Here is a 27431-nt window from a genome sequence, read left to right as displayed (position 1 = left end):
AAAACATTGGAAAGAGGGTTTAATTTTCCTCCACTTACAACAGGGATCCACCTGGACACTGTTACCTGTTACTTTTTTTTATTTTTTTAAACTTTATTGAAAAGTCAGACGTCACAATTAGTGAAAACACATTCAGGTGTTCCCAAGGCAGGTAGTAATGTACATGTGCAGTTACAACAGTGATAATAAACAATGATTAAACACATGTAGTAGATATAACGGCATGACGTTATTAATAGAAAAGATTATAACAGCTGAGTGAATAATGACGAATAAAACAGCATTATAGTAATATATATATATATATATATATATAAAAATATATATATATATATATATTAGAAATCCAGAAAGAGTAACAAGGGAACAGGAAACTGACCCTAATGTGACATATTCTAAAAAGCTTTAACATAAAGTGCAACAGACTGAATAAAATAAATAATAAACAGACATAATGAAATAAAAGGAACTTATATAAATAAGTAATTAAATTACTGTTACCTGTTACCTGTACGCTGTGATTTTATACTGTGTATTGTGATCTTTGTCAATAAAGATTTATTTTAAAAAAGAGGAAGAGGAGGAGGAAGAGGAGGAAGAGGATGAGCTGTTTACGAAAGAAGAGCGCGCTGCAGAGACGGAGGAGTCTGAAACCTGCTGGTTCCAGGTGAGTCTCCGTATTTATCAACTAAAATCCCGTATTTATCAACTAAAGTTTCGTATTTATCAACTAAAGTCCTGTATTTATCATTAAAGTGTCACACGGAGCAGAAAAGGGACGCACTTTTGAATATCTTGCTCGTTTATATGAAACTTAAGGTAAACCTGTCCCAGTGCTGTTGCTAGGCGACCAATGAGCTGGCAGCTTATTACCACACGAGCATGACGTAGCAGTATCCGCTCTTCCCATTGGTCGAGGTAGAGAGGATACCGGAAGTAAACAAAGCAGCAGCGACTGCTGTTAATGCCGTTCATTGTCAAATTATAATGATTTATCTTTAAAAATGAACGACATCCCAACATTAGAAATCGCTAATATTATTTTTTTACATAGATACAATTGACAAACCAGTGTCTCTTGGTTAATGTCGTTATTTTACTGGATAAATATCATTTACACTGTTAGTGGAGACAAATAAAACATCTTTACAAGGTTTCTTAAATTATTTCAAACGTTTTTTTGTCTCTATTAAAAAAAATAACTGAAATAATTATATTATTATTGGCTGATATATCAAAATATTTTTCATTTTAATCTCTCAAATGCTATTTGGCTTAAAATAAATGCCTGACTGTTTTTGTTATTAATTTAACTTATGTTTACCTTATTGTTTGTGGTTATGTCTCTTACGTCCTTAAATATATTCTATTTTCTTATCTTGTATTTTATTTCCTCCACTAGCAGTTTGTATAAATGTGTGTTCTTGTTTATAAATTGTGTTCAATAATAATAATAATAATAATAATAATAATAATAATAATAATAATAATAATAATAAATGCCGTTAATGTCATGGTTTTTCTGCCTGATTGGATTTAAAAGATACATTTACAATAAAAAATAAGAGATCTAGTTACCAAATATTACCAGTAAAACAACTTCCTCTTAAAAAAGTCATTTTTGTTCATGTCATTGCAAATAAGAGCCGGTTTCTGGTTCCAGTTTAAATGAATTGACTAAAATAAATACAATTAAACAGTAAAACAGTTAATTCAGACCTAAAATAAATAACATTTCTGTTTCTACAGACTTTCTGTTTGCTCTTTCGTTATTGCAGTAAAAATGTTCTGCTTTCTTTCTGTAGTTTATATTAATTTATAAAGTTTTAAGTTCAGCAGGACGGGTTTAGCTGAGCCGTGGTCTCTCAGGTCGTCATGGCGATGAGCACGGAGCAGCAGGCTCTGATTGGCCGGATGTTTGAGTCGTACGTGACGGAGCATCACCATGACGACCTGCTGCAGCTCGCCCTGGAGGACGAGGAGAGAGAGGAGAACTCCCATCAGCCCCTGGTGGTGAACGCCATGACGCTGTTTGAGGCCAATATGGAGGTACACACACTTATACACACTTATATACACACTTATATACACACTTATACACACTTATACACACTTATACACACTTACACACACACACACACACACACACACACACACACACACACACACACACACACACACACACATATACACACACACATGTATCTTCACACATCTCCCGGTGTGTTCATCTGCAGGTGTGACTGTTGTTAGTGTACATGTGTATTCATGTGTGTTCCAGGTGGGGAAGTGTGTACAGGTGTGTTCATGAGTGTGTACATGTGTGTTCATGAGTGTGTACATGTGTGTATGTGTCTGTTCCAGGTGTGTACTTGTGTGTGTACTTGTGTGTCCAGGTGGGAGATTTCTTCAACGCATTCCCCGACCTGGTCCTGGACCTGGTCCTTGTGTGTACTTGTGTGTACATGTGTGTGTACATGTGTTTGTACAGGTGTATTCATGTCTGTTCCAGGTGTGTTCATGAGTGTGTACAGGTGTGTGTACATGTGTTTGTACAGGTGTATTCATGTCTGTTCCAGGTGTGTACTTGTGTGTACTTGTGTACATGAGTGTGTACATGTGTTTGTACAGGTGTATTCATGTCTGTTCCAGGTGTGTTCATGAGTGTGTACAGGTGTGTGTACATGTGTTTGTACATGAGTGTGTACATGAGTGTGTACAGGTGTTTGTACATGTGTTTGTACAGGTGTGTGTACATGTGTGTGTACATGTGTGTATTCATGTCTGTTCCAGGTGTGTACATGTGTGTGTACATGTGTTTGTACAGGTGTATTCATGTCTCTTCCAGATGTGTTCCAGGTGTGTACAGGTGTGTACTTGTGTATTCATGTGTGTTCATCCACAGGTGGGAGATTTCTTCAACGCGTTCCCCGACCTGGTCCTGGAAATATTTGATGAAGTTTTACAGAGAAAATCTGAGGAGATTTCTGGAGGAAACAAGAGGAAACGCTGGCTGCACGCCCGGATCACAGGTCAGAGGTCACGCTGCACACCCGGATCACAGGTGGGGTTAAAGGTCACGCTGCACGCCCGGATCACAGGTCAGAGGTCACGCTGCACGCCCGGATCACAGGTGGGGGTTAAAGGTCACGCTGCACGCCCGGATCACAGGTGGGGTTAAAGGTCACGCTGCACGCCCGGATCACAGGTGGGGTTAAAGGTCACGCTGCACGCCCGGATCACAGGTGGGGTTAAAGGTCACGCTGCACGCCCGGATCACAGGTCAGAGGTCACGCTGCACGCCCGGATCACAGGTGGGGGTTAAAGGTCACGCTGCACGCCCGGATCACAGGTGGGGTTAAAGGTCACGCTGCACGCCCGGATCACAGGTGGGGTTAAAGGTCACGCTGCACGCCCGGATCACAGGTGGGGTTAAAGGTCACGCTGCACGCCCGGATCACAGGTGGGGTTAAAGGTCACGCTGCACGCCCGGATCACAGGTGGGGGGGTTAAAGGTCAGAGGTCACAGGTGGGGGTTAAAGGTCAGAGGTCACAGGTGGAGGGTAAAGGGGGGGGTTAAAGGTCACGTGTGGGGTGGGGTTAGGGTTAAAGGTCACGCTGCACGCCCGGATCACAGGTGGGGGGTAAAGGTGGGGGGGTTAGGGTTAAAGGTCAGAGGTCTCCTCTCATTCTCCATTCTCCTCTGGTTTCCATGGTTACCAGGTCTCCCGGTGTGTCCAGAACTGACCCGTCACACCATCCCCCGCTCCAGGGACGTGGGACACTTCCTGTCCGTCACCGGGACGGTGATCCGGACCAGCGTCGCCAAGGTAACCAGAGACAGCATCAGGGTTCAGACGGGGTGACAGTAGGATAAAGTTCCCCCCCCACGGGCCCAAACCCAGACACAAATTAACTTTTACTATTTTAAAATGACTATTACCGTATCGGCCGGAATATAAGTCTTTTTATATAATCAGTCTGAAAAAGTGTTGGTCGTCTTCCATTCAGGTCTAGATGTTACACCATCTCTCCACTAGAGGGAGCCACATCTGTAAAAGCTGAACTCCCCAGGACAAAGTAAACCCTGAACCCAGAATACAAATAAAAACAGAGAAGAAAATAAGAGAAGAGATGAAGAGAAGATGGAGAAACGTAGTTTCTCCAATGTGTAGAAAAGTGTGTGAAGATCGGCAGGTTAACGGCAGCTGAGGAGAAGTTATGATGAAACTTCAACATGATGGTTTAATGAGGCAAAATAACTGGCTTTTCTCTACAATATGTTGTTATAAACGTTTGTTTCAGACGTACTGTCATTATTTTCTGTATAAACATTGAATTTGGTGTTAAAAACTTTTTCAGACTTCAGTCTTGAAAAAGAGGGTCGTCTTATAATCAGGTCGTCTTATATTTGGGCCAAATCTGGTCCAGGTTCACCTGGTCCCTCCCTCCTCCAGGTCCAGGTCCTGGTTCAGGTCTGATGTGGTCTCTGTCCCCCCCAGGTCCTGGAGTCCCAGCGGGACTACCTGTGCTCCAGGTCCTGGTTTTACCTGGTCTCTGTCCCCCCCAGGTCCTGGAGTCCCAGCGGGACTACCTGTGCTCCAGGTCCTGGTTTTACCTGGTCTCTCTAATTCCAGGTCCTGGAGTCCCAGCGGGACTACCTGTGCTCCAGGTCCTGGTCTCATGTGGTCCCTCTAATTCCAGGTCCTGGAGTCCCAGCGGGACTACCTGTGCTCCAGGTGTGGTCATGTGATCCAGCTGGAGGCGGAGTTTGAGCAGTTCTACACCTTCGTGGCTCCGCCCTCCTGCCCCAATCCTGCAGGATGTAACTCCGTAAAGTTCTCCTGTCTCTCCGGGGGATCAGAACCAGCAACCTGCAGAGACCTGCAGGAGATCAAGATCCAGGAACAGGTGGGTCCAGGTCTGGATCAGAACCAGCAACCTGCAGAGACCTGCAGGAGATCAAGATCCAGGAACAGGTAGGTCCAGGTCCAGATCCAGATTCAGATCCAGGATCAGATCTGGATCAGGTCTTCAGACCGATTCTGCACCCCTGGTTGGATCTAGACCTCAGGGTTCAAAACTGAGGGTGCGCCGAATACGGTAATCAATAGATGTTTGTCCTCCAGGTCCAGAGACCGACCTGGATCTGGGTGTACCAGACCTGGTCCTGGTCCTGGATCAGGTTCTACCAGACCTGGTCCTGGTCCTGGTCCTGGATCTGGGTCTACCAGACCTGGTCCTGGTCCTGGATCAGGTTCTACCAGACCTGGTCCTGGTCCTGGTCCTGGTCCTGGATCAGGTTCTACCAGACCTGGTCCTGGTCCTGGATCAGGTTCTACCAGACCAGATTCTGGTCCTGGTCCTGGTTCTGATGGTTCTTGTCTCCTCCAGGTCCAGAGACTGTCTGTGGGCAGCGTTCCTCGGTCCCTGGTGGTGGTTCTGGAGGACGACCTGGTGGACGTCTGCAAGTCTGGTGAGATGAACCTGAATTATGTTTCTGCGCCGCCAACGCAGAGCCTGCGGCGTTGCCGCGCGACTCCGTTGCCGCGGCGACTCCGTTGCCGCGTGACTCCGTTGCCGCGTGACTCCGTTGCCACCACGGCGTTGCCGTTGCCGCGTGACTCCGTTGCCGCGTGACTCCGTTGCCACCACGGCGTTGCCGGCGTCGCGTGACTCCGTTGCCGGCGTCGCGTGACTCCCTTGCCGCATCACTCCGTTGCCGGGTGACGCCGTTGCCGGGATGCTGTTGCCGCGACACCGTCGTGAACCTTCGGACTTGTCCGTCACTCTATTTCTCCGCGGTGCTAAACCCTCCAGATAAGGACAACTATTGTGCAAAAAACCAAAACAACCAAAAAAATAAAAAATCACCCACTCACACGAAGAAAAGAGGCTGAAAGTTCACGACTGCTTCACCAACCAGAACCAGAAATGTGTTGCTACCACCAGGAACCAATCACAGCTCTCGACGCGTAGCTACCATAGTGGGAGGTGCTAGCAGGCTAACGTGCTAGCAGGCTAACGTGCTAGCAGGTTAACGGCGTGGCTGCCCCGTGGGGAGCTCATCGCGTTGCAGAACCAGAATCTTAAACCTCAGCTTTTCCGTCCCCAGGAGACGACGTCACCGTTATTGATTTATTGATTTCCGTCTGTTTTGGGAGTAAATATCACTTAGGTTCGAGAGCGGTCGGCTGTGCAAAAAATGAATCAGACACACACTCGCTTTTGCTATAATGAATACATTTATTAGCAAGCAGTGCAAACAAAAGACTCACACACAACTGCCTTTTGCTAGGGTAACTCTGTGTCAAGTTATCCCCCGCAAATGACAGGAGACAGACAGGAGAGACAACAGACAATCACACAAGGGGCTAGGCTTAAAACTCTCACCTTAACACAGAAGGACTGGGAGAGCCGGACAGTCCTGGCAGAGTAGCGATAAAAAACCCCGGCTGGGCGTTGTGCACTAGACCCACAGCAGACTCTCCCCGGACTTCCGGCTCTCGCGTCTTTATACCTTTCTCGCGGAGGGGGTTGCCCCTTCAACCCCCGCCTGCCAGTTCTCACGCTAAGGCCTGGCTCTCAGGGGACTGAGCTCCCCGTGTGAACCAAACGCTTCTCTCACGGTTACAATAAACAACAGGTGCAGCTGATATGACTGTTTTGAGAATGACGGACATTTCAGGACAAAACTTATTTTTTCTTCCTTCACCGTCCCCGGGAGACGACGTCACCGTTATTTCATTTCATTTTTATTTATTCCATATCATGGAAATAGTTCACATATGTTCCATTCCATGATAGAAAAGGGGCAAGAAGAAGATTTATTGATTTATTGATCTCCGTCCCCAGGAGACGACGTCACCGTTATTGATTTATTGATCTCCGTCCCCAGGAGACGACGTCACCGTTATTGATTTATTGATCTCCGTCCCCAGGAGACGACGTCACCGTTATTGATTTATTGATCTCCGTCCCCAGGAGACGACGTCACCGTTATTGATTTATTGATCTCCGTCCCCAGGAGACGACGTCACCGTTATTGATATATTGATTTATTGATGTCCGTCCCCAGGTGATGACGTCACCGTTATTGATTTATTGATCTCCGTCCCCAGGAGACGACGTCACCGTTATTGATTGATTGATCTCCGTCCCCAGGAGACGACGTCACCGTTATTGATTTATTGATTTCTGTTCTAGGAGACTACGTCACCGTTATTGATTTATTGATTTCCGTCCCCAGGAGACGACGTCACCGTTATTGATCATTATTGATTTCTGTTCTAGGAGACGACGTCACCGTTATTGATTTATTGATTTCCGTCCCCAGGAGACGACGTCACCGTTATTGATCATTATTGATTTCTGTTCTAGGAGACGACGTCACCGTTATTGATTTATTGATTTCCGTCCCCAGGAGACGACGTCACCGTTATTGATTTCCGTCCCCAGGAGACGACGTCACCGTTATTGATTTATTGATCTCCGTCCCCAGGAGACGACGTCACCGTTATTGATTTATTGATCTCCGTCCCCAGGAGACGACGTCACCGTTATTGATTTATTGATCTCCGTCCCCAGGAGACGACATCACCGTTATTGATTGATTGATCTCCGTCCCCAGGTGATGACGTCACCGTCTACGGCGTGATGCGTCTGCGCTGGAAGCCGCTGTACGACGGCTCTCGCTGCGACGCGGAGCTGGTGCTAAAGGCTAACAACGTTGAAGTCAATAACCAGCAAGCTAACGCTGCTCTGATGAACAAAGACCTGCAGAAGGAGTTCCAGGAGTTCTGGAGGAGCTACGAGCACGACCCGCTGGCCGGTACGAGGTTCCACTTCCTGTTAGAGTTAGGGTTAGCACATAGCACGACCCGCTGGCCGGTAGGAACCAGTGATACTCTGTTAGGGTACCAGAAGATCCACTTCCTGTTAGGGTTAGCCACATACATATACATATACCAGCTAGGTAGTTCTGGAGGAGCTACGAGCACGACCCGCTGGCCGGTAGGAGGTTCCACTTCCTGTTAGGGTACCAGCTAGCATGCTAGGATACCAGCTAGCTCGAGGTTCAGTAACCCGAGGCTCTTTAGCGCCGCCCTAGTGGCTCCTGGAGCTTTTTCAAAATTGTTTGGAAATGGAAATAGACGGGGGAGGGAAATATATTTTTGGTTTTAAAGTGGTTTCTGTTTCAGCATGTCATGCGTGTCCTCTGCAGGCAGGAACCACATTCTGCTGAGCTTCTGTAATTCCATTAAACTCAATTCAATTTTATTTCTATAGCGTCCATTACAACATAGTTGTCTCCAGGATGTTTCCAGATCCAGGACACTGGAGGTAAAAACTCCCATAGTGGGAGAAAAGCCTGGGCCTGGACCTGGGGGGGGGGGGACCGGGACCGCAGGCCAGAACGCAGCTCCTGAAGCTCCGGCCTGCAAACATGCACAACAGGTAGCAGCTAGGTGGCTAACGGCGTCTCCTCTGCAGGCAGGAACCACTTCCTGCTGAGCTTCTGTCCGCAGGTCTATGGGATGTACGTGGTGAAGCTAGCGGTTGCTATGGTGTTAGCCGGAGGAGTCCAGAGGATCGACTCTTCTGGGACCAAGATCAGAGGTACGACCCGGCTCAGCTAGCAATTATTATTATTATCATCATCATCATCATCATCATCATCGTCATCATTATTATTATTATTATTATTATTATTATAATAATATTGCCCTATTGTGTCTGTAGGAATTGTTTTTATTTTTCCTGTTTTTCTTCAGATGAAATGAGGGTCTTTTTTCCCCTAAACGTGCCCAAAAAGTCACCAAATTCTGCACCAATCCAGGCCTAATGAAAAATGTGATATTTAATGGTTTACATTAATGGGCGTGGCCTAACGGCTCAACAGCGCCCCCTAGAAAACTTTGTTCCTCAAGCCCCACGATACGGTTAGACGTACATGCACGAAAATCGCTACACACCTGTATCATGTCACAACTTAAAGAAAAGTCTCTTGGAGCCATGGCCGAAACCCAACAGGAAGTCGGCCATTTTGAATTAATCGTGTCATTTTGGCGAAATTTATGCCATTCCTTCGGCCGTTAATTCAGCCCGAACCGTAACGTGCACCCAGGAGTCTTATACATCAAAATGTGCGTCTACATCCTGCGACACCACGCATTACTTTTCATAATTGGTGCAAATTAGCCCCGCCCCTTCCTCTGATTGGTCCATATTTGATAGTTCCTATTTTCTGCTATAACTTTTGAATAGTTTGACATAGAGAGTCATGGTGGTGTCATCAGACTCAGTTTTGAGTCCTTGACCTTTATTGGTGAAAATTGCACGCGTGAGGGCCCGTTCATCGCTGCTGCAGCTTTAATTATTATTATTATTATTATTATTATTATTATTATTATTATTATTATTATTATTATTATTATTGTTATTATTAGTAGTATTGTTATTATTATTATAATTATTATTATTATTATTATTATTGTTATTGTTATTAGTAGTATTGTTATTATTATCATTATTATTATTATTATTATTGTTATTATTATTATTATTATTATTATTATTATTATTATTATTATTGTTATTGTTATTAGTAGTATTGTTATTATTATCATTATTATTATTATTATTATTATTATTATTATTATTATTATTATTATTATTATTCCAGGAGAGTGCCACATGCTGCTGGTCGGGGATCCTGGAACAGGAAAGTCCCAGTTCCTCAAATACGCCACCAAGGTGGTGAATCGCTCGGTGCTGACGGCTGGAGTCGGGTCCACCAGTGCAGGTAAGAACCAGAACCAGAACCGGGTAGAACCTCAGACCGGTCTATCTAGGTAGTGTTGAAGAATATTATCAAAACCAGTTCAGAGTCCGCTGTGGTGTAGAGAGTTTTAGTCTGTGGTGTAGAGAGTTTTAGTCTGTGGTGTATTTAGTTTTAGTCTGTGGTGTAGAGAGTTTTAGTCTGTGGTGTATTTAGTTTTAGTCTGTGGTGTATTTAGTTTTAGTCTGTGGTGTATTTAGTTTTAGTCTGTGGTGTAGAGAGTTTTAGTCTGTGGTGTAGAGAGTTTTAGTCTGTGGTGTAGAGAGTTTTAGTCTGTGGTGTAGAGAGTTTTAGTCTGTGGTGTAGAGAGTTTTAGTCTGTGGTGTAGAGAGTTTTAGTCTGTGGTGTAGAGAGTTTTAGTCTGTGGTGTAGAGAGTTTTAGTCTGTGGTGTATTTAGTTTTAGTCTGTGGTGTAGAGAGTTTTAGTCTGTGGTGTAGAGAGTTTTAGTCTGTGGTGTAGAGAGTTTTAGTCTGTGGTGTAGAGAGTTTTAGTCTGTGGTGTATTTAGTTTTAGTCTGTGGTGTATTTAGTTTTATTCTGTGGTGTAGAGAGTTTTAGTCTGTGGTGTAGAGAGTTTTAGTCTGTGGTGTAGAGAGTTTTAGTCTGTGGTGTATTTAGTTTTAGTCTGTGGTGTATTTAGTTTAAGTCTGTGGTGTAGAGAGTTTTAGTCTGTGGTGTATTTAGTTTTAGTCTGTGGTGTATTTAGTTTTAGTCTGTGGTGTATTTAGTTTTAGTCTGTGGTGTATTTAGTTTTAGTCTGTGGTGTAGAGAGTTTTAGTCTGTGGTGTATTTAGTTTTAGTCTGTGGTGTATTTAGTTTTAGTCTGTGGTGTAGAGAGTTTTATTCTGTGGTGTAGAGAGTTTTATTCTGTGGTGTAGAGAGTTTTAGTCTGTGGTGTAGAGAGTTTTAGTCTGTGGTGTAGAGAGTTTTAGTCTGTGGTGTAGAGAGTTTTAGTCTGTGGTGTATTTAGTTTTAGTCTGTGGTGTAGAGAGTTTTAGTCTGTGGTGTAGAGAGTTTTAGTCTGTGGTGTAGAGAGTTTTAGTCTGTGGTGTAGAGAGTTTTAGTCTGTGGTGTAGAGAGTTTTAGTCTGTGGTGTAGAGAGTTTTAGTCTGTGGTGTAGAGAGTTTTAGTCTGTGGTGTAGAGAGTTTTAGTCTGTGGTGTAGAGAGTTTTAGTCTGTGGTGTAGAGAGTTTTAGTCTGTGGTGTATTTAGTTTTAGTCTGTGGTGTATTTAGTTTTAGTCTGTGGTGTAGAGAGTTTTAGTCTGTGGTGTATTTAGTTTTAGTCTGTGGTGTAGAGAGTTTTAGTCTGTGGTGTATTTAGTTTTAGTCTGTGGTGTAGAGAGTTTTAGTCTGTGGTGTAGAGAGTTTTAGTCTGTGGTGTAGAGAGTTTTAGTCTGTGGTGTATTTAGTTTTAGTCTGTGGTGTATTTAGTTTTAGTCTGTGGTGTAGAGAGTTTTAGTCTGTGGTGTATTTAGTTTTAGTCTGTGGTGTATTTAGTTTTAGTCTGTGGTGTAGAGAGTTTTAGTCTGTGGTGTAGAGAGTTTTAGTCTGTGGTGTAGAGAGTTTTAGTCTGTGGTGTAGAGAGTTTTAGTCTGTGGTGTAGAGAGTTTTAGTCTGTGGTGTAGAGAGTTTTAGTCTGTGGTGTAGAGAGTTTTAGTCTGTGGTGTAGAGAGTTTTAGTCTGTGGTGTAGAGAGTTTTAGTCTGTGGTGTATTTAGTTTTAGTCTGTGGTGTATTTAGTTTTAGTCTGTGGTGTATTTAGTTTTAGTCTGTGGTGTATTTAGTTTTAGTCTGTGGTGTAGAGAGTTTTAGTCTGTGGTGTATTTAGTTTTAGTCTGTGGTGTAGAGAGTTTTAGTCTGTGGTGTAGAGAGTTTTAGTCTGTGGTGTATTTAGTTTTAGTCTGTGGTGTAGAGAGTTTTAGTCTGTGGTGTATTTAGTTTTAGTCTGTGGTGTATTTAGTTTTAGTCTGTGGTGTAGAGAGTTTTAGTCTGTGGTGTATTTAGTTTTAGTCTGTGGTGTATTTAGTTTTAGTCTGTGGTGTAGAGAGTTTTAGTCTGTGGTGTAGAGAGTTTTAGTCTGTGGTGTATTTAGTTTTAGTCTGTGGTGTAGAGAGTTTTAGTCTGTGGTGTAGAGAGTTTTAGTCTGTGGTGTAGAGAGTTTTAGTCTGTGGTGTAGAGAGTTTTAGTCTGTGGTGTAGAGAGTTTTAGTCTGTGGTGTAGAGAGTTTTAGTCTGTGGTGTAGAGAGTTTTAGTCTGTGGTGTAGAGAGTTTTAGTCTGTGGTGTAGAGAGTTTTAGTCTGTGGTGTAGAGAGTTTTAGTCTGTGGTGTATTTAGTTTTAGTCTGTGGTGTAGAGAGTTTTAGTCTGTGGTGTAGAGAGTTTTAGTCTGTGGTGTATTTAGTTTTAGTCTGTGGTGTAGAGAGTTTTAGTCTGTGGTGTAGAGAGTTTTAGTCTGTGGTGTATTTAGTTTTAGTCTGTGGTGTAGAGAGTTTTAGTCTGTGGTGTAGAGAGTTTTAGTCTGTGGTGTAGAGAGTTTTAGTCTGTGGTGTAGAGAGTTTTAGTCTGTGGTGTAGAGAGTTTTAGTCTGTGGTGTAGAGAGTTTTAGTCTGTGGTGTAGAGAGTTTTAGTCTGTGGTGTAGAGAGTTTTAGTCTGTGGTGTAGAGAGTTTTAGTCTGTGGTGTAGAGAGTTTTAGTCTGTGGTGTAGAGAGTTTTAGTCTGTGGTGTAGAGAGTTTTAGTCTGTGGTGTAGAGAGTTTTAGTCTGTGGTGTAGAGAGTTTTAGTCTGTGGTGTAGAGAGTTTTAGTCTGTGGTGTATTTAGTTTTAGTCTGTGGTGTAGAGAGTTTTAGTCTGTGGTGTAGAGAGTTTTAGTCTGTGGTGTAGAGAGTTTTAGTCTGTGGTGTAGTGAGTTTTAGTCTGTGGTGTAGAGAGTTTTAGTCTGTGGTGTAGAGAGTTTTAGTCTGTGGTGTAGAGAGTTTTAGTCTGTGGTGTAGAGAGTTTTAGTCTGTGGTGTAGAGAGTTTTAGTCTGTGGTGTAGAGAGTTTTAGTCTGTGGTGTAGAGAGTTTTAGTCTGTGGTGTAGAGAGTTTTAGTCTGTGGTGTAGAGAGTTTTAGTCCGCTGTGGTGTAGAGAGTTTTAGTCTGTGGTGTAGAGAGTTTTAGTCTGTGGTGTAGAGAGTTTTAGTCTGTGGTGTAGAGAGTTTTAGTCTGTGGTGTAGAGAGTTTTAGTCTGTGGTGTAGAGAGTTTTAGTCTGTGGTGTAGTGAGTTTTAGTCTGTGGTGTAGAGAGTTTTAGTCTGTGGTGTAGAGAGTTTTAGTCCGCTGTGGTGTAGAGAGTTTTAGTCTGTGGTGTAGAGAGTTTTAGTCTGTGGTGTAGAGAGTTTTAGTCTGTGGTGTAGAGAGTTTTAGTCTGTGGTGTAGAGAGTTTTAGTCTGTGGTGTAGAGAGTTTTAGTCTGTGGTGTAGAGAGTTTTAGTCTGTGGTGTAGAGAGTTTTAGTCTGTGGTGTAGAGAGTTTTAGTCTGTGGTGTATTTAGTTTTAGTCTGTGGTGTAGAGAGTTTTAGTCTGTGGTGTAGAGAGTTTTAGTCTGTGGTGTAGAGAGTTTTAGTCTGTGGTGTAGAGAGTTTTATTCAGTAGCCGGCGGTGAGCAGACCTACAGAGCGTGTCTGGGTTGGTGTGCTGACCCAGAGTGGTTGGAATCATGACTTTTATACAGTAAGTTCAAAGTACAAAAGGCAGGAATAAACAAGCCTAAAAGTTAGAGACAAAAATCAATTTACAGTCAGATGTGTCTGTGGCCAAATTCCTCATCAGTATTAAGGTGCTGGCGTTGCCCAGACCGGTCCTCCCGGGTACTAAAGTCCTGGTCCTGCAGGTCTGACGGTGGCGGCGGTCCGGGACGGTGGCGAGTGGCACCTGGAGGCCGGAGCTCTGGTCCTGGTCCTGGTCCTGGTCCTGACCGGTCTGGTTCTGGTCCTGCAGGTCTGACGGTGGCGGCGGTCCGGGACGGGTCTGAGTGGCACCTGGAGGCCGGAGCGCTGGTCCTGGTCCAGGTCCTAACTGGTCCTGTTCTGGTCCTGCAGGTCTGACGGTGGCGGCGGTCCGGGACGGCGGCGAGTGGCACCTGGAGGCCGGAGCTCTGGTTCTGGCAGACGGAGGTCTTTGCTGCATCGATGAGTTCAGCAGCATCAAAGAGCAGGACCGGATCAGCATCCACGAGGCCATGGAGCAGCAGACGCTCAGCGTGGCCAAGGCCGGGTAAGACCTGGACCTGGACCTGGACCTGGACCCCCTACTAGACCTGGACCCTTAACTAGATCTGGACCTGGACCTGGACCCCCTAGACCTGGACCTGGACCAGGACCAGGACCCCCTACTAGACCTGGACCCTTAACTAGATCTGGACCTAGGGCTGGGCGATTTTCAAATCAAATCAAATCAAATCAAACTTTATTTATATAGCACTTCTCATACAAATAATGCAACACAAAGTGCTTAACATAAAACAAATAAACATAAAACTTATTAACGCCCTGCCCCCCTCCCCCTCCCCCTCCCCGCAGACACAAGCACACTACAATTGACCTAAGTTATACACACAGACACATGGTGCAGACATGGCTAGGCAGGATTTAGGACAAAAATAAAATCCCGATTTTTTTTCTCTGAAAACCTGATTTTTGATTTTTTTGGTAAAACTACAAAAGACAATGGAATAAATTGTTTCAAATATTTTATCTTTATTTTTAAAGAAAAATAGCAAACAAATGTCCCTATTGGGAATGAAGTGCAACTGAAAGATCCTGTAAATCCTCCTTGAGTTTAGTAAAGTGACAACATTTACAATTTTCTTGACCAAACAAAGACGACTAGACGCATGCAGCCAGCTGCAAAAAAGGAACATCCATTTTCAGATTTTCCTTTTTTTAACATCGATTGTGATGAATAAATCCGATTTAGATTTAAAATCGATTAATCGCACAGCCCTACCTGGACCTAGACCTGGACCTGGACCTGGACCCCTAACTAGACCTGGACCCCTAACTAGACCTGGACCCCTAACTAGACCTGGACCTGGACCCCTAACTAGACCTGGACCCCTAACTAGACCTGGACCCCTAACTAGACCTGGACCTGGACCCCTAACTAGACCTGGACCCCTAACTAGACCTGGACCCCTAACTAGACCTGGACCCCTAACTAGACCTGGACCCCTAACTAGACCTGGACCCCTAACTAGACCTGGACCCCTAACTAGACCTGGACCCCTAACTAGACCTGGACCCCTAACTAGACCTGGACCCCTAACTAGACCTGGACCTGGACCCCTAACTAGACCTGGACCCCTAACTAGACCTGGACCCCTAACTAGACCTGGACCCCTAACTAGACCTGGACCCCTAACTAGACCTGGACCCCTAACTAGACCTGGACCTGGACCCCTAACTAGACCTGGACCCCTAACTAGACCTGGACCCCTAACTAGACCTGGACCCCTAACTAGACCTGGACCCCTAACTAGACCTGGACCTGGACCCCTAACTAGACCTGGACCCCTAACTATACCTGGACCCCTAACTAGACCTGGACCCCTAACTAGACCTGGACCCCTAACTATACCTGGACCCCTAACTAGACCTGGACCCCTAACTAGACCTGGACCTAGACCTGGACCCCTAACTAGACCTGGACCTGGACCCCTAACTATACCTGGACCCCTAACTAGACCTGGACCCCTAACTAGACCTGGACCCCTAACTAGACCTGGACCCCTAACTAGACCTGGACCTGGACCCCTAACTAGACCTGGACCCCTAACTAGACCTGGACCCCTGACTAGACCTGGACCCCTAACTAGACCTGGACCCCTAACTAGACCTGGACCCCTAACTAGACCTGGACCCCTAACTAGACCTGGACCTGGACCCCTAACTAGACCTGGACCCCTAACTAGACCTGGACCCCTAACTAGACCTGGACCCCTAACTAGACCTGGACCTAGACCTGGACCCCTAACTAGACCTGGACCTGGACCTGGACCCCTAACTAGACCTGGACCCCTAACTAGACCTGGACCCCTAACTAGACCTGGACCCCTAACTAGACCTGGACCTGGACCCCTAACTAGACCTGGACCCCTAACTATACCTGGACCCCTAACTAGACCTGGACCCCTAACTAGACCTGGACCTAGACCTGGACCCCTAACTAGACCTGGACCTGGACCCCTAACTAGACCTGGACCCCTAACTAGACCTGGACCCCTAACTAGACCTGGACCTAGACCTGGACCCCTAACTAGACCTGGACCTGGACCCCTAACTAGACCTGGACCCCTAACTATACCTGGACCCCTAACTAGACCTGGACCCCTAACTAGACCTGGACCCCTAACTAGACCTGGACCCCTAACTAGACCTGGACCTGGACCCCTAACTAGACCTGGACCCCTAACTAGACCTGGACCCCTAACTAGACCTGGACCCCTAACTAGACCTGGACCTAGACCTGGACCCCTAACTAGACCTGGACCTGGACCTGGACCCCTAACTAGACCTGGACCCCTAACTAGACCTAGACCCCTAACTAGACCTAGACCCCTAACTAGACCTGGACCCCTAACTAGACCTAGACCCCTAACTAGACCTAGACCCCTAACTAGACCTGGACCCCTAACTAGACCTGGACCCCTAACTAGACCTGGACCTGGACCTGGACCCCTAACTAGACCTGGACCTAGACCTGGACCCCTAACTAGACCTGGACCTAGACCTGGACCCCTGACTAGACCTGGACCCCCTTACAGACGCTCAGCGTGGCCAAGGCCGGGTAAGACGGCGTCAAACCGACAACCTCCTGCAGCTGCAGCTGCTTCAGAGCTGAGGATTTCTGGTTGGAAGAAGAAAAGTGATGATGTCCTTTACCCCCATGTCCTCCCTGCCCCCCCTGTCCCCAGGATGGTGTGTAAGCTCAACACCAGGACCTCCATCTTGGCGGCCACCAACCCTAAAGGACGGTACGACTCCAACGAGCCTCTGTCGGTCAACGTGGCCCTGGCTAGTCCTCTGCTCAGCCGGTTTGATCTGGTTCTGGTTCTGATGGACACCAGGAACCCCGAGTGGGACCGGATCATCTCCACCTTCATCCTGGAGGACCGAGGTAACCGACCTGCTACATGGGGGTGTAACGGTGGTGCTGGTACCCTGGAATACATGGAGGTGTAACGGTGGTGCTGGTACCCTGGAATACATGGAGGTGTAACGGTGGTACCCTGAAATACATGGAGGTGTAACGGTGGTACCCTGGAATACATGGGGGTGTAACGGTGGTACCCTGGAATACATGGAGGTGTAACGGTGGTACCCTGGAATACATGGAGGTGTAACGGTGGTACCCTGGAATACATGGAGGTGTAACGGTGGTACCCTGGAATACATGGAGGTGTAACGGTGGTACCCTGGAATACATGGAGGTGTAACGGTGGTACCCTGGAATACATGGAGGTGTAACGGTGGTACCCTGGAATACATGGGGGTGTAACGGTGGTACCCTGGAATACATGGAGGTGTAACGGTGGTACCCTGGAATACATGGAGGTGTAACGGTGGTGCTGGTACCCTGGAATACATGGAGGTGTAACGGTGGTGCTGGTACCCTGGAATACATGGAGGTGTAACGGTGGTACCCTGGAATACATGGAGGTGTAACGGTGGTACCCTGGAATACATGGAGGTGTAACGGTGGTGCTGGTACCCTGGAATACATGGGGGTGTAACGGTGGTACCCTGGAATACATGGGGGTGTAACGGTGGTACCCTGGAATACATGGAGGTGTAACGGTGGTACCCTGGAATACATGGAGGTGTAACGGTGGTACCCTGGAATACATGGAGGTGTAACGGTGGTGCTGGTACCCTGGAATACATGGGGGTGTAACGGTGGTACCCTGGAATACATGGGGGTGTAACGGTGGTACCCTGGAATACATGGGGGTGTAACGGTGGTACCCTGGAATACATGGGGGTGTAACGGTGGTGCTGGTACCCTGGAATACATGGAGGTGTAACGGTGGTACCCTGGAATACATGGAGGTGTAACGGTGGTACCCTGGAATACATGGAGGTGTAACGGTGGTACCCTGGAATACATGGTGGTGTAACGGTGGTACCCTGGAATACATGGAGGTGTAACGGTGGTACCCTGGAATACATGGGGGTGTAACGGTGGTACCCTGGAATACATGGAGGTGTAACGGTGGTACCCTGGAATACATGGAGGTGTAACGGTGGTACCCTGGAATACATGGTGGTGTAACGGTGGTACCCTGGAATACATGGAGGTGTAACGGTGGTACCCTGGAATACATGGAGGTGTAACGGTGGTACCCTGGAATACATGGAGGTGTAACGGTGGTACCCTGGAATACATGGAGGTGTAACGGTGGTACCCTGGAATACATGGGGGTGTAACGGTGGTACCCTGGAATACATGGAGGTGTAACGGTGGTACCCTGGAATACATGGAGGTGTAACGGTGGTGCTGGTACCCTGGAATACATGGAGGTGTAACGGTGGTACCCTGGAATACATGGGGGTGTAACGGTGGTACCCTGGAATACATGGAGGTGTAACGGTGGTACCCTGGAATACATGGGGGTGTAACGGTGGTACCCTGGAATACATGGAGGTGTAACGGTGGTACCCTGGAATACATGGGGGTGTAACGGTGGTACCCTGGAATACATGGGGGTGTAACGGTGGTACCCTGGAATACATGGAGGTGTAACGGTGGTACCCTGGAATACATGGAGGTGTAACGGTGGTACCCTGGAATACATGGAGGTGTAACGGTGGTACCCTGGAATACATGGAGGTGTAACGGTGGTACCCTGGAATACATGGAGGTGTAACGGTGGTACCCTGGAATACATGGGGGTGTAACGGTGGTACCCTGGAATACATGGAGGTGTAACGGTGGTACCCTGGAATACATGGGGGTGTAACGGTGGTACCCTGGAATACATGGGGGTGTAACGGTGGTACCCTGGAATACATGGGGGTGTAACGGTGGTACCCTGGAATACATGGAGGTGTAACGGTGGTACCCTCGAATACATGGAGGTGTAACGGTGGTACCCTGGAATACATGGGGGTGTAACGGTGGTGCTGGTACCCTGGAATACATGGAGGTGTAACGGTGGTACCCTGGAATACATGGAGGTGTAACGGTGGTACCCTGGAATACATGGAGGTGTAACGGTGGTACCCTGGAATACATGGAGGTGTAACGGTGGTACTGGTACCCTGGAATACATGGGGGTGTAACGGTGGTACCCTGGAATACATGGAGGTGTAACGGTGGTACCCTGGAATACATGGAGGTGTAACGGTGGTACCCTGGAATACATGGAGGTGTAACGGTGGTACCCTGTTGTCCTGCAGGTCCTCCAGCCGAGTCCTCGTCTTCGTCCCTGTGGTCCTTGGAGAAGATGAGGTCGTACTTCAGCCTGATCAAGCAGCTGCAGCCGCAGATGTCTGACGATGCTAACGTTATCCTGACGCGCTACTACCAGCTGCAGCGGCAGAGCGACGCCCGCAACGCAGCTAGAACCACCATCCGCATGCTGGAGAGCCTGAGCAGACTGGCCGAAGGTAAGACCCTGGACCTGAACCCCCTAGACCTGAATCTGAACCCCCTAGACCCTGGTCTCCCCTAGACCCCTAGAACCTAAAGATGCTAACTCTTCTTGTTGCTATGCTAACTCTCTCCAGCTCACGCCAGGATCATGCTGAGAACGACCGTCACCATCGAAGATGCCGTCGTTTCCATCTCCGTCATGGAGAGTTCCATGCAGGTGAGGACCACTCTGGGAGGGGTCAGAGGTCAGGGGTTAGGGGTTGGAGGTTAGGGGTCACCATTAGCCCAGTACATGTCGCAGTCTGTAATGCTGTGGTTTAGTGATGCACCGAAACTGAAAATAATAATAAACACTTGGCCGAATACCGAACATGGTTCTTCAGCCGTTTTTCATTTATTTTGCCAATTTTTTCACCATTGCATAAATCAAATACATTTGATTTATTCATGCTTTTAAAAGAAAAATATCTTTTACAAAATTACAAGGTAGAAAATATTTGTTGAACATAAAAAACTGAACATTTTTTAATTTCCCAGCATTTCTTAAATATTCCAGCAGACATTATACCAGCAAAGAACAATAACTTAGCAAAATAAATGTTTTGTCCATCTTTGAGCTTACGTTAGGCTTAACTGACTGAACATTGTAACATAGGCCTTAAAACAATAAAAATGTTTTTTATCATTTCAAATGATAAATCAAACTTGTAGCTGAAAGACTTTGCAGATGTTTCCCCTCTAGATATTTGAGCAGAACATTCATGTCAAACAGCCATTCTTGTTTTATTCTAACACTCTAAAATACTTCCACACTGCTGACATGTTTGCACCACTTCACTCCACGCTCTAACGTTTGATTTCCTCATCTAAACCTGGAATAGATTGATTTATGTTGTTTTGGTTCCACCTGCTGGTGAATGTTGGTAAAATTCTTATGTTGTACTTTTTGGTTGGCCAACGATTTATGTTTGTGGTGCAACCGTTACGGAGCGGCCAGTCTATTTCCTTATTTTACAACGCCGTTATTAATTGTTTGTTTTTTTTTCCCACTTATTCCACCGAACACCCAAAGTGTTTTTTTGCCATTTTCGGCCGAACAATTTCGGTTACCGAACAATCGATGCATCACTACTGTGGTTCCTCCACCAGGGCGGCGCTCTCCTAGGGAACATCAACACCCTGCTGACCTCCTTCCCCTCCGACCCGGTCCAGCAGTACCAGAACCAGGTCCAGGTTCTGCTGGAGGGACTGGACCTGCCGGACCTGCTGCAGCAGGAGATGGACCGACTGGACAGGTAGGAACTTCCTCAGGTAGGAACTCAGGTACAGATGGACCGACTGGACAGGTAGGAACTTCCTCAGGTAGGAACTTCCTCAGGTAGGAACTTCCTCAGGTAGGAACTCAGGTACAGATGGACCGACTGGACAGGTAGGAACTACAGACTGGACAGGTAGGAACTTCCTCAGGTAGGAACTACAGGTAGAGACGGACCGACTGGACCGGTAGGTTCCTAGTACTGAATTAGTACTAGTAGTAGAATCAGAATCAGAAAAAGCTTTATTGCAGGTCAGACATAAATCAGACGAGAGAACTTGACTCCGGTTCACACCGATGGCTCTGTTAATACGGTTATATATACCATTATATATATATATATATATATATATATATATATATATATATATATATATATATATATATATATATATATATATATACGATTAATACGGACGCCATTTTTAGAGGAAGGATGACACTGGGATGGAGGAGGAGACACTGTGTATTAATACCTAGTGTCAAGGTGCAAAAAACACCTCAGCACAGAAAAAAAAAGCAACATACACACAACAAAACAACATCATAACCTATGGGTATGGGGGGTGGGCAAGTCGGGGGGGGGGGGGGGGTCCCGGCACAGTTCACCCAAGGCTGATAAAAGGGGAGCCAGGGAAGGCATTGAAGATGAGGGGGGTGTGGTTATCAGTAAGTGTGTGTGTGTGTGTGAGCGATGAGTCCGTGAACTTCTCCCAGAGCTGCTCTCAGCCAATGTCCTTGATGTTATCAGACGGCTCGGTCAGTTCTGATCCAGGTCCACAGATGTTCCTGAGAGGGGAGGGTTAGTGGGAGCAGAGTCACCTTGTTTACATTCCACCAGGGAGATTGTGACTCCCTTACCCCCTGACTTCTCGTCGCAAAAATGTGGTCAATTGTGCTGAGAGACCAGTTAATCAATTCCATGATTGTAGAGAGTTTGGGAGGAGTGAAAAGGAGAGACTCTGAAGACGAGACAAACAAAAGCAGCAGGGCGGATAGGGAGGGAGAGGAGCAGAAAAACGTCTGCCTTCACCGAGCGCCGGAAGAAGAAGAAGTACTAGTACTTTATTCAGTACTAGTACTGAATAAAGTACTAGTACTGTATTCAGTACTAGTACTTTATTCAGTACTAGTACTGAATAAAGTACTAGTACTTTATTCAGTACTAGTACTTTAGTCTTCAGGTGGAGTTCAGGGGGGAATCCAGTGGAACGTGGGATCTTTAAAGATTGTTTTTTATTCACTAGTTCTCAGGGGTAGAACCACAGGTCTGACAGCAGCCTCAGAAACCGGGTCCTCCAGAACCAGAACCAGTCCAGAACCAGTCCTCCAGAACCAGTCCAGAACCAGTCCAGAACCAGTCCAGAACCAGTCCAGAACCAGTCCAGAACCAGAACCAGTCCAGAACCAGTCCAGAACCAGTCCAGAACCAGTCCAGAACCAGTCCAGAACCAGACATCCAGAACCCACTTTTGAAATGTTGTTACTGTGTGTTGTGATGCGTGTTGAGAGGGAGTGAATGAGTGAGGGAGTGAATGAGTGAGGGAGTGAGTGAGTGAGGGAGTGAATGAGTGAGGGAGTGAATGAGTGAATGAGTGAATGAGTGAGGGAGTGAATGAGTGAGGGAGTGAATGAGTGAGGGAGTATGTGTATGATGTGTGGAGATTGTGGGATTATGTGACTGTTTATTTTGTGATTGTTTTTAAATAGATGTAATTTTATATTTTGTATTATAGGTCCTAGATATTGTTGTATTGTATTTTATTGGTAGAAAAGCCCAACTAGGGACAGGAGTGGCAAATTAGCAATAGCTATAAACTCTATGTGCAGAACATCAGTTACTGTCATTGTACTGAAACTATGTTTAAACTGCATTGTCCCTATCAACTAAACCAATAAATGAAAAAAGAACCACAGGTGTGAAAGCTCCTCCACTAACCTGTTCCTGAGAGGGGAGGGTTAGTGGGGGCAGTCACCTTGTTTACATTCCACCAGGGAGATTGTGACTACATTCCACCAGAGAGATTGTGACTACATTCCACCAGGGAGATTGTGACTTTACATTCCACCAGGGAGATTGTGACTACATTCCACCAGGGAGATTGTGACTACATTCCACCAGGGAGATTGTGACTACATTCCACCAGGGAGATTGTGACTACATTCCACCAGAGAGATTGTGACTTTACATTCCACCAGGGAGATTGTGACTACATTCCACCAGGGAGATTGTGACTTTACATTCCACCAGGGAGATTGTGACTACATTCCACCAGGGAGATTGTGACTACATTCCACCAGGGAGATTGTGACTTTACATTCCACCAGGGAGATTGTGACTTTACATTCCACCAGGGAGATTGTGACTACATTCCACCAGGGAGATTGTGACTTTACATTCCACCAGAGAGATTGTGACTACATTCCACCAGGGAGATTGTGACTACATTCCACCAGAGAGATTGTGACTACATTCCACCAGGGAGATTGTGACTTTACATTCCACCAGGGAGATTGTGACTTTACATTCCACCAGGGAGATTGTGACTTTACATTCCACCAGGGAGATTGTGACTACATTCCACCAGGGAGATTGTGACTTTACATTCCACCAGGGAGATTGTGACTACATTCCACCAGGGAGATTGTGACTTTACATTCCACCAGGGAGATTGTGACTACATTCCACCAGGGAGATTGTGACTTTACATTCCACCAGGGAGATTGTGACTTTACATTCCACCAGGAAGATTGTGACTACATTCCACCAGGGAGATTGTGACTTTACATTCCACCAGGGAGATTGTGACTACATTCCACCAGGGAGATTGTGACTACATTCCACCAGGGAGATTGTGACTTTACATTCCACCAGGGAGATTGTGACTTTACATTCCACCAGGGAGATTGTGACTTTACATTCCTCCAGGGAGATTGTGACTACATTCCACCAGGGAGATTGTGACTTTACATTCCACCAGAGAGATTGTGACTACATTCCACCAGGGAGATTGTGACTACATTCCACCAGGGAGATTGTGACTACATTCCACCAGGGAGATTGTGACTTTACATTCCACCAGGGAGATTGTGACTACATTCCACCAGGGAGATTGTGACTTTACATTCCACCAGGGAGATTGTGACTACATTCCACCAGGGAGATTGTGACTTTACATTCCACCAGAGAGATTGTGACTACATTCCACCAGGGAGATTGTGACTACATTCCACCAGGGAGATTGTGACTTTACATTCCACCAGGGAGATTGTGACTACATTCCACCAGGGAGATTGTGACTTTACATTCCACCAGAGAGATTGTGACTTTACATTCCACCAGGGAGATTGTGACTTTACATTCCACCAGGGAGATTGTGACTTTACATTCCACCAGGGAGATTGTGACTACATTCCACCAGGGAGATTGTGACTTTACATTCCACCAGGGAGATTGTGACTACATTCCACCAGGGAGATTGTGACTACATTCCACCAGGGAGATTGTGACTTTACATTCCACCAGGGAGATTGTGACTACATTCCACCAGGGAGATTGTGACTTTACATTCCACCAGGGAGATTGTGACTACATTCCACCAGGGAGATTGTGACTTTACATTCCACCAGGGAGATTGTGACTTTACATTCCACCAGGAAGATTGTGACTACATTCCACCAGGGAGATTGTGACTTTACATTCCACCAGGGAGATTGTGACTACATTCCACCAGGGAGATTGTGACTACATTCCACCAGGGAGATTGTGACTTTACATTCCACCAGGGAGATTGTGACTTTACATTCCACCAGGGAGATTGTGACTTTACATTCCTCCAGGGAGATTGTGACTACATTCCACCAGGGAGATTGTGACTTTACATTCCACCAGAGAGATTGTGACTACATTCCACCAGGGAGATTGTGACTACATTCCACCAGGGAGATTGTGACTACATTCCACCAGGGAGATTGTGACTTTACATTCCACCAGGGAGATTGTGACTACATTCCACCAGGGAGATTGTGACTTTACATTCCACCAGGGAGATTGTGACTACATTCCACCAGGGAGATTGTGACTTTACATTCCACCAGAGAGATTGTGACTACATTCCACCAGGGAGATTGTGACTACATTCCACCAGGGAGATTGTGACTTTACATTCCACCAGGGAGATTGTGACTACATTCCACCAGGGAGATTGTGACTTTACATTCCACCAGAGAGATTGTGACTACATTCCACCAGGGAGATTGTGACTTTACATTCCACCAGGGAGATTGTGACTACATTCCACCAGGGAGATTGTGACTTTACATTCCACCAGGGAGATTGTGACTACATTCCACCAGGGAGATTGTGACTACATTCCACCAGGGAGATTGTGACCAGAGCTCCTTAACTAATGTGTTGTTTCTCCTTCAGGATGAAGACCAAGACCTGCAGGAACCTTCATGCTGGTCCTGGTTCCTCTGGTCCACCAGAACCTGGTCCTGCAGAACCTGGTTCCCCCCCAGAGACCACCAGAGGGACCAGAATCCTGGACAAGGACCTGGACCGGACCGGTTCTCCAGCAGAAGGAGGTTCCAGCTGGTTCCCCAGAATCACCTCCACCCCGGACCGGTCCGGAACCTCCTGGAACAGGCTGGTACCGGGTCAGAACAGGCTGGTACCGGGTCAGAACAGGCTGGTACCGGGTCAGAACAGGCCGATACCGGGTCAGAACCAGGAACCAGACCGGGACCCACCAGGACCAACCAGACCCGGTTCCTCGGTTCCTTCAGGAGAACCAACGTCTTCAGAACCAGAACCTCCGGTTCATCAGAGAGAGAAGGTTCTGGACGGACCCGGGAACCTGAACCAGAACCTGAGCAGCCGGATCCGGCAGCTGGTCCGGGTCGGTGGTTCCTCTGGTTCTGCTGGTGAACTGGGCCGGACCGATGGTTCTGCTGGTCCACATGGAGAACCGGGTCGGACCGAGACGCCTGAAGAACTGAAGGCCAAGTTCTCCGAGTTCTCCTTCAAACCCAGGAGGACGATACCTGGAACCGGAACCAGAACCCAGCAGACTGACCCGGGTCCCAGGAAGAGGAAACGTGGCCCACCAGAAGGTTCTGGTCCAGAAGGTTCTGGTCCAGAAGGTTCTGGTCCAGAAGGTCCCAGCAGAACCGACCAGCCCGACCCGGTCGGGGTTGAAGGTTCTGCAGGAAGAACCTCCAAGAAGCGGTTCTGGTCCAGAGAGGACGAGGTAGCAGGTCTGGAACCGGTCCGGACCGGTCCGGGTCTGGGACCGGTCCCCCCTCCGGGTCCAGCAGGATCCACTTCAGGCCGGATCAGAACCAGCACGGTGATGGAGAAACTGTCCCGGTTCTCCTTCAGCTGCAGAACCGAACCAGAACCAGAACCAGGACCGAGGCTTCAGGGCAGCGGGGAGTCCGGGAGGCCCGGCCCAGACGGGCCCACGAAGACCAGGGAACCAGAACCAGAACCACAGACCTCCGTCGTCCCTGACAGAGTTCTGGACCGGCCCGAGTCTGGACTCGGACCTGGAGGAGAACCCGGGACAGAACCAGAGACCCGGTCCAGGTGGAACCGGGCTGAGCTGGACCAGGACCAGGGTCCAGACCCGGGTCCAGAACCGGGTCCTGCCGGTCCTGCCGGGCCTCTGAAGAAGAGGAAATGTTTCCAGTTTGGCCGTCCGTCGGGCCGGACCGGATCCCCGGGTCTATTCGGTTCTGCTGAGTTCTGTAACGAAGTTCTGGACACGGACTGGGACCAGGAGGTCTAGCAGAACCTGGACTGGGACCAGGAGGTCTAGCAGAACCTGGACTGGGACCAGGAGGTCTAGCAGAACCTGGACTGGGACCAGGAGGTCTAGCAGAACCTGGACCGGGACCAGGAGGTCTAGCAGAACCTGGACTGGGACCAGGAGGTCTAGCAGAACCTGGACCGGGACCAGGAGGTCTAGCAGAACCTGGACCCGGATTCGGGTCCAGAACTATCAGAACTGTGACACGAAGTGTTGGAGCCACTGAGAACTGAACGGGTTCTGGCCCGGTTGGACTTGGTCGGGTCGGTTCCTGAAACTGATGTTTCTACAGAAACTGAAACTTAGATCAATGATTTAATAATCAATGATTTAATAATCAATGATCTAATAAACTAAACCTGTTAAAATGTCATGTTTGCATCATTAAATCAGCATAAATCATTACCTGTTTAAGATTAAACAGTTTCCCACTAAACTGGTTTATTTACGTCTTTGTTTTGACACAATCTTTTTAATTTTTCTTATAATTAAAAGCGGAGGGAATTATGAAATATATTAGAAGGAAAAAATTGTGTTTACTAGGAAGTGGTGATATTTTCCCGTTCACGATAAACCGTCAAAAAAATTCCTCACGATAAGAATTTGTATCTCACGGTAAAAGTGATAATTTCCTGTTTTTGTGTAAAGCTGATTTATGGTTCTGCGTTAAATCCCCGCACAACGTACGTGAAGGAAGGAAGGAAGGAAGGAAGGAAGGAAGGAAGGAAGGAAGGAAGGAAGGAAGGAAGGAAGGAAGGAAGGAAGGAAGGAAGGAAGGAAGGAAGGAAGGAAGGAAGGAAGGAAGGAAGGAAGGAAGGAAGGAAGGAAGGAAA

At 46.9% G+C, this 27431-nt stretch overlaps 1 protein-coding gene across 2 annotated transcripts; it reads left to right on the top strand.

Annotated features, from left to right (window-relative positions):
• The first annotated feature begins 600 nt into the window (after window positions 1-600).
• Window positions 601-27024, top strand: mcm9 (minichromosome maintenance 9 homologous recombination repair factor). Of its 2 annotated transcripts, none has more exons than XM_061747137.1 (15): window positions 601-667; window positions 1837-2049; window positions 2906-3032; window positions 3742-3830; window positions 4705-4911; window positions 5395-5476; window positions 7631-7831; window positions 8494-8619; window positions 9686-9805; window positions 13917-14091; window positions 16790-16992; window positions 19275-19484; window positions 19605-19687; window positions 20620-20765; window positions 25215-27024. In XM_061747137.1, the coding sequence occupies exons 2-15, from the start codon at window positions 1876-1878 to the stop codon at window positions 26575-26577; spliced, it is 3306 nt and encodes a 1101-aa protein (XP_061603121.1). In that variant the 5' UTR covers window positions 601-667; window positions 1837-1875; the 3' UTR covers window positions 26578-27024. The 2 variants fall into 2 exon arrangements, with proteins under 2 accessions (XP_061603121.1, XP_061603120.1); XM_061747136.1 differs by having other exon boundaries at window positions 3724-3830.
• The last annotated feature ends 407 nt before the right edge of the window (window positions 27025-27431 follow it).

The sequence above is a fragment of the Cololabis saira genome, chromosome 18 (genome assembly GCF_033807715.1).
Source record: "Cololabis saira isolate AMF1-May2022 chromosome 18, fColSai1.1, whole genome shotgun sequence".
Taxonomy (NCBI): domain Eukaryota; kingdom Metazoa; phylum Chordata; class Actinopteri; order Beloniformes; family Belonidae; genus Cololabis; species Cololabis saira.
This window is presented reverse-complemented; position numbering and strand designations above follow the sequence as displayed.